This window comes from Fistularia commersonii, chromosome 22 (assembly GCF_037954325.1).
Source record: "Fistularia commersonii isolate RoL2024-O1a breed Wild chromosome 22, RoL_Fcom_v1.0, whole genome shotgun sequence".
NCBI classification, from domain to species: domain Eukaryota; kingdom Metazoa; phylum Chordata; class Actinopteri; order Syngnathiformes; family Fistulariidae; genus Fistularia; species Fistularia commersonii.
The window spans coordinates 12,778,927-12,786,320 of NC_141305.1; the positions used below are offsets into that span (position 1 = coordinate 12,778,927).

At 36.7% G+C, this 7,394-nt stretch overlaps 1 protein-coding gene across 2 annotated transcripts; it reads right to left on the bottom strand.

The window, feature by feature from the left end:
- Positions 1-474: 474 nt before the first annotated feature.
- cyb561a3a (cytochrome b561 family, member A3a) lies at positions 475-7,076 on the bottom strand. Of its 2 annotated transcripts, XM_086169638.1 has the most exons (7): positions 7,058-7,076; positions 6,761-6,872; positions 5,372-5,569; positions 2,057-2,265; positions 1,793-1,947; positions 780-936; positions 475-670 (listed from the first exon to the last, which is right to left on the bottom strand). In XM_086169638.1, exons 3-7 carry the CDS (start codon positions 5,556-5,558, stop codon positions 644-646), a joined length of 735 nt encoding a protein of 244 aa, XP_086025764.1. In that variant the 5' UTR covers positions 5,559-5,569; positions 6,761-6,872; positions 7,058-7,076; the 3' UTR covers positions 475-643. The 2 variants fall into 2 exon arrangements, with proteins under 2 accessions (XP_086025764.1, XP_086025763.1); XM_086169637.1 differs by lacking the exon at positions 7,058-7,076 and having other exon boundaries at positions 6,761-6,972.
- Positions 7,077-7,394: the final 318 nt, after the last annotated feature.

The following is a 7,394-nucleotide window of genomic DNA, read 5'->3' on the forward strand; positions in this document are numbered from 1 at the left end:
AACTAAAAACGGGTCACCCATCAGGGTTCATAGACGCACAAACCCAATTTCACCTCGACTATTTGGTGTTCATTTAATCTAACTATGTTTTTGGACGAAGGTGGATAATCCAGAGAACATACACAAGTAGCAGGAGAACATATTAGTCAACAACTGGAATTGAACCCTAAACAATGTTGCTGTGTAGTTATGCAAGCTACTGCTCCAGCATCCAACCATATTTAATATATTTGATGTCATTAGTTATTATATTGCTTCATTAAAATCAATCTAATACCTTTTTAACCATCACTGGTTTACTGTGTTACACGTTATGGTTAAGTGAGCTTAGTTTAATTACCGTTTAAGAGTATTCTCTGATTACTTTTATTCTTTTATTTTTAATTTCTGTTTCATTAGCAGTAACAACGGTACACCTCTATTTAAAAACAAACAAAGACCACCACATTTGAAACACATTAATAAACAGTGAGGAAAACTAGAAAGCTATATTTTATTCTGCACAACATTTAATTGTTCCACAGGAAAACATACTCAAATATAATCTCAAATAAATATTAACATTGGGGAAAAAAGTGCGAGTGTTAAATATTTAAAGCGACGGAAATCTTGGATGGGTTTGCTTGGTGAGCAGAAACTTCACTCATTCATTTTCTTCATGAGGCAAAAGCTGTAGAAGTGTGCAGATAATTATTATTTATGGAAGATTATTATTATTAATATAATTATTATTATTATATGTTTTAATTAAAGTAAATCCAATGCAGGGATATACTCACCCGGTAAGCCAAATCTTCAGGTCGCTGCCATTTATTATTTGACAAAATCTTCAGGACAACCAAGCCAAAGGCAACAATCAGCAAGCCTAACGAATTTCCTATCAGGGCTTCTGATGGAAGGTTAGCATATGGCTGCGTACTGTTGGTGCTTTTGTTCCTATGGGGAAAAAAAAAAAAAATTGGGCTTCAATGTGAAAAAATTAAAAGGGACCGTCCATGTCTTTATTTCCTCTGTTTTGGATAGAAATATTGCTTTTTTTATATAAATGCATCATCTTAAAAGACCTCTGTCTTCTCTCTACCGCAATGGCACTGAATGCAGATTCGCTTGAGGTGCTACAAGACCACACAATAGCTGCCTTCTGTCAGTATGAAAAGCATTTACATGAAGCTGAACATTTTTTTCTTTATGAAGGGAAAATGTAGGGTTTCCTCCTTTTTGGGACAATAACAGGACATTCTGATCAAAATCCCAACTGATTTGTCAGGCGCTGATGCTTCTCTCCCCCTCTTCCTGCTAATGCACATTTCTAACCTTCATAATGACAGCCTGCTTTTTGTATTTCTTTGTATGGAATTGAATATTAAGAAAAATCTAAAATGTCATTTTTCCAATGTTAAATCTATTGTCTTTGTTTAGTGTTACATGTTTTGTTGCATGGAAATCTCATGTCATTTGATGCTTATTAAAAGGTAGTGACCTTCACGTAGTGTTCATTATCAGATAGTTATTTTGTTCATTGGCCATCTAATGAGAACGAAAAAGAAAGGAAATCAGTTATTTAGTTGTTTCAAACAAAGTTCACAAATGTATCAAAGACAACACATGTTTTCCACTAAATTCAAATTTTTCTTTCATGGTTTTATATCACTGAGAAAATAGGTTAACTGGGTGGGAAAAGTGAGAGCTCTGCCTGTTTCTTTTTTTATTTTTGAGTGATTTTTTTCTTTTTATTACTTTTCTTCCTAAAAAAAAAAAAAGAACAGAGCGAACTAAGATAGTGAAAACTCACAGAACAAAGAAGAGCTTCTCATTAATGCCAGAGATGCAGGCAGCAACGCTGAGAACCAGTATACTGCTGCCCATCCACACGTGGACAGGTTTCATCCATTGCCGTAGCGATAAGGGGGAACATGGCAGGAGGAAGCCAGCCGCACCTGCCAGCCACTGCACACACACATGAATTTCAGCTTAGCTATTTAACAGATGCACATAGACATGCCTGGTGGAAATCGAATTCTTGTCTCTCACAGAGTGATCGTGTCTGTTTATATACCTGTAGTGCAAAGAGAGTTACTGCGAGAATTCCAGTCCAGCTGTGCAGGGAGTACAGGTTGGGGATGTGATTAGCATTATGGTTGCCGAACACAGCGCAAAGTCCGACCACTGCTGCAATGAAGGCGAGGAGCATCAGTGCAGCATGAAGCAGCTTCCAGGGCAATTTATTCTGACCCCAGGTCAGGGGGAGACGGTACAGGACAGCGCCTGAAAAGAGGGGGCACACAAAATATGGTGATTTATATGACGGATTACATATATGGCTGTACAACCTCAGGTCAAATCAATATTTATTTCCTGCCAGCACTTCAACTGGGATTAAAAAACAAATATTAAAGTTGAAGCAGTCCAGACTAAATTTCATAATCCCAATTTACTGAACTCCTCAATCAGTTATGTAGTTACTGGTCCACAAATTTTGGTTTATTCACAGCAGCCTCTTCCTGTCCAGGCAATAAGAACAACACGGTAATACTTTGGTCCTGATCAAAATTGTATTTAGAAAATAAAGGTGGGAAATCATACATGACAAAGTCGCACCGTGTCTTTTATAAGGGTCAACGTCATAATTGCCTTATGATTCTCTATTCTTTATATCAATCCTTGCAAAGTTAGTGACCCCAAAGTTAGTGCAATTGTTTTAACTCCCATGTTTTCTTGTTTCTTCCATATGGCACTAAATATTTCCATGTGGTGTTGAAACAGGTACAGAGTAAACTTGATATGGATGGCTGAATTAATAGAGTTTTTATGTCATTCAGATTCCAGATTATTCCACACAACTCTGTGCTGACAGGATTCATGACAAATAAAGTTAATCTGTGAACATGAAGTGATGAAGTGAACATTGTAAAACTCTTGTGAGGTTCTTGCGTTAAGATTGACAAACTCTCTAAAAAAATTCTGTCACTAGTAAATTTTATTTCAACCTTTCAAAATCACAATTTAAGAAACTGATGTCACCACTTTCTCTGAGTTTTGTGGGATCCCGGGGTGTAGTTTAAATCCCTTTTACAAATTTGACAAAGTAGCTGTCAAGATCTACCATGAACAGGGCGTTTTTTAAAAAACATTTTATACATTTAAAATATTGGTTGGGGTGTACAATTCATCAAATATGTTCATATAAACAGATTAATACAGTACAAATATATAGTGTACAAATATGTCCAAATATATAGTACAAATAAGAAATACAATAATGCCAAACAGTGATGCTTTTTTAAAGATCAATCTCTTTCTCCATGTTGTTTGAACTGGAGTGACACAGAGGGAATGCTCACTCAAGATAAAAACAACCCAATCATAGATAAATTATAAAAAGTTATTCAATAATTGAAAAAAAAAAAAAAAAAAAAAGATGGCTAAATTTTTGATTTCTCGCTGGTTTAACAGCCACAATCACAAGTACTTCCAGCTGGATGTTGTGCAGCGCAAATCCCTCTCTCTGCTCCCGAACTCCCTGCAAAGCTGTCACTCCTCCTTTCAGTTTGGCCTACATTTCTCCTTGAATTAATGAAAGTGATGCCATGTTTACCCACACTGACATGCAGCAGGACCGAGTTCAGAGGCCCAGGTGAGATTTTGTAGGGCAGACAGCTGCAGCGATATTAATTCTTTTTTCATGCAGATATTCTTTTTCCACTTAATTGGATTATGCATATATATATTTTCAAATTCAGCTTATTGACAGCTATATCAGGCACATGATTTAGTGTCTAGCAGCATTGCCACTGATGAGCAGAGGGTCAGGGGGGATTTTGTGCAGTCATTGGGCGGAACATCGAGAGCTTTCGATTCTCAGTTGAAGACAAAAGAGAATCTTTGATGAGTTTTATGAACTTGGAAACCTAAATTCTTGCTTGGTGTCTAATTTCTTTGCAGGAGGGTGAATGAGTTTTGGCGCACAGCGTGTCTATGGGCCTGTTGAATCTGGACAGCATTGATCATATGTAGAATAATTGTGCAAGATTTAGTAATTATTCAAATTTGAAACGTCTACTTTAATCACCAGCAATCAGTGAATTCTCTCCAAGGTGATATAATATTCACAGAGCGCCTAATTAGTTGTAAAATATTGTGACGTATGATGCCGAACATGCGGGATGTTTAAAGGATGATTTATGAGCAAATTGATTATACGGCAAATGATGAGTTAACAGACAAATTCAGTTTTCCACGCAATTTGAAATCCATACACATTTTAAAAATACAATAATGTTAAAATATAGTAAAATAAATATATTTAAAGATAATTAAAGTTAGCATATCTTTAATTGATCCAGGGATACCAGAATTTTTTTTTATTTTCATTATTAGGTATTCAGCAAAGGCAAAATTAGTTATAACCAAGGCTTACCGTTGCCTTGTTTTGTCTGTGTTGGTTAATGTTACCTGTTGTTGGTTCAACACTAAGCATTGGAGCGTAACTTCTAATGCCTGAAATTGTAAACTGTATGTGGATATTTAAATATTTTGCAGGTCACTCCTGATCTCTTTCACAACTTATTTAATAATTTACTTGCCTTGGAAAGACAATCCATCCATCCATTATCTACTACTTTTCCTGCAGTTAGGTCACAGGGATGCTGGAGACTATCCCAGCTGATTTTGGGTGAGAGGTGTGGTACACCCCGGACCAGTTACCTGTTAATTGCAGCTCCACATATAAAGACAGATACTACTTACTCTCACACACACACATTTGGGCATTATTTACAGTTTATTCTAATCAACCTCCTGCATGTTTTTGAACTGTGGTAGGAAATCCAAGCAGGCACAGGGAGAACATGCAAACGGCACTCACAAAGGCCCCCCAAGGGAATCAAACCAGGTTCCTTCATGGCGTGTGGCGAAAGCGCTATCCACTGCACCACCATGAGGCCTCTCTTGAGAAGAGTTTTTTTTAATTGAAAAAAAAACACAATTTCCTTTAAACTGTGTTGATAAGTTGACAGTAGCTTTTGTTATAGTGGTCCAGCAAGTAAATTGAAGAGGAGACATTAAAGATGCTATGAAGTGATGTCAGGCAGTTATACTTGCAAACAGCCCCTTTTGTGTGTGAAAACCTGTGCACCACAACTGAGACAGGGTGCAATGGTGTCATAAAAGGTCATGAATATTTGCACTGCATGATTTACTAAAATGAACAAAATGCACATCTATAGCAGGAAGGTTGATTTTAGCTGATTTTAGCAATCTGTCTAGGTTGATACTGCAATGTTGCATCAAATGATCACACTCCTTGACAGTTGTGAAGTGCCAGTATGTGACAAGATTGTAGAAAAAGAAACAACAAAAAAACAATCCTCACCGTAGCCATACAGAACCAAAAGACCAATCACCATCAACACCGGGTGCCAGTTGAACTGATAGGTCGAGCCATCCCAGGCAAACCCACCACGCCACAATCTGCTCCACAAACACACGCAGAGTACGCAGGCAACACCCAGGGACACGCAAAGCACGTAGTGCAAGTAGAAGCTCACCGTCGACCTCATTCTGAGGAGTTCTGGATGGTCAAGAGATGAAAAGGAGAGTGGATCATGCAATTTTAATGATGTTGATTCAGTCCTACATGAGTTAGTCTGTATACTGTCATCACTACGTTTTGTATAATAACATCTAGGTCCAATAGAAATCACCTGTATTTCAGTTGTTATTGAATGACAAAGATCAAACTCCACTCCTTAACAGGGAATTTCTACTACAATTTTGGTTCCAATCCTTGAAATAAAAGTTTAAGACCATTCCTTATTCTGATATGATTCTACTTTTAAATAATTTTCTCGCAAATTTGAAAAACAAAAACAAAACATAAGGCTATTTTAAAGAGCTTGTAAGCATTTTTTTTAATCACTTTGTAATTTATATTTAAAGGCATCATTAGATTTTGGCAGATTCCAAAATCTTTTAAATCCCTGGCAGTTAAAAAAAGAAAAAAAAAACATAATTTCACAAAAGTCCCTTTTCAATTTTTGCTTGTGAAAGCAGAGTAAAACAGGCTTGCTCTTCAGATGTAAAAAAAATGCTGAGTCATTGTACCTCAACATATGCTTACAGGTCAAGTTTGTGCAGTAAATATTGAGCTGAGAAGGTTTTTGGAACTATAATATTTTCCTCTTGCTGTTCCATGTTATAATGAATGCATTTGCATATACTTTCAGATGGTTGTTTTAAATATATTGGTTAAACCCAAACTGTTGCTACTGTTTGCCGACATACAAGATTTCGTATCAGGGGCAAAGATGCCATGTCAACCTCTTTGCTTATGTTGCTGTATTTCAACTATATGTGGACATTTATATTTTCAAAACCTGTATGAAATCTAAAAATAAGCCACAGTGTAGAAGGCATGGATACGTGTAAATACCCAGGAAAACAAAAGGTCTATTTACAGTAATTATTTTCTTCCAAAAACACTCTGACGTCTAACATTTAGTTTGATATACCTACCTTTCTCTAAATGGTTTGTATCAAGAAAGGGGGGAAATTAATGAACATTTTCTTCTTTTCTCACCTTACAACGACATAGAAGGAAATGCAAAATAGTAAGCTAAACCTTCACACATGTCGTAGCCTGATATCAAATACCAATATTGGCTACGTGTCAAAATGACGCTATGAATTATGAAACAACTCAAACGTCAATCGGATCTGCATCATGTCAAAGTTTGTTTACATGCAGTGTTTCCTGCCTTACCTGCTCCACGAGTGGCTCCTGCACTGACAGCCTCGATCCACGCAGGATTTATTCACTGGTCAACCTTTGAAGGATCTTTGACGAACAGGTTGGAGGTGAAGGACAACATGGCCTGCAAGTTAGAAAGTTGACCCGTAAAACTGTCTGATAAACGAAACCCCGTGGAATAACCCCGAACGCTTCCGTCTCGCGTGACGCGGGTCACTCCAAGTTACATCATTACACACCGTGTATTTCAAACACCAAATCACATAGAAAAAGCCACTTAATGTTAATTTTGCAGAGTGATCATTTTACCTCACAACAAAATACATGTTATGTGATTTCCAGTTGACGTTTTATTAAATGCTTGTGGTAATATTGCATGTGAATTGACTATAATCATTTTTCGTGTTCGAAATATATAAGGTAGTCTACCGTATGTACTTTATGTAGGCATAATACACTTCATTTTCATAAATACGACTAACAAAGTTTCAACGATAAACTTCACAATCGTAAGTAAAATCTTGAGGGATCTTTGTTTCCGGTTCGTCGGCGCAAAGCATTGTGGGAATTTGTGTTTTTATTGGTACTATTGCATTCCAAATAAATAGGTGTATTTGGTCAGCTTTTATTTTCCTGTGGTACTGAA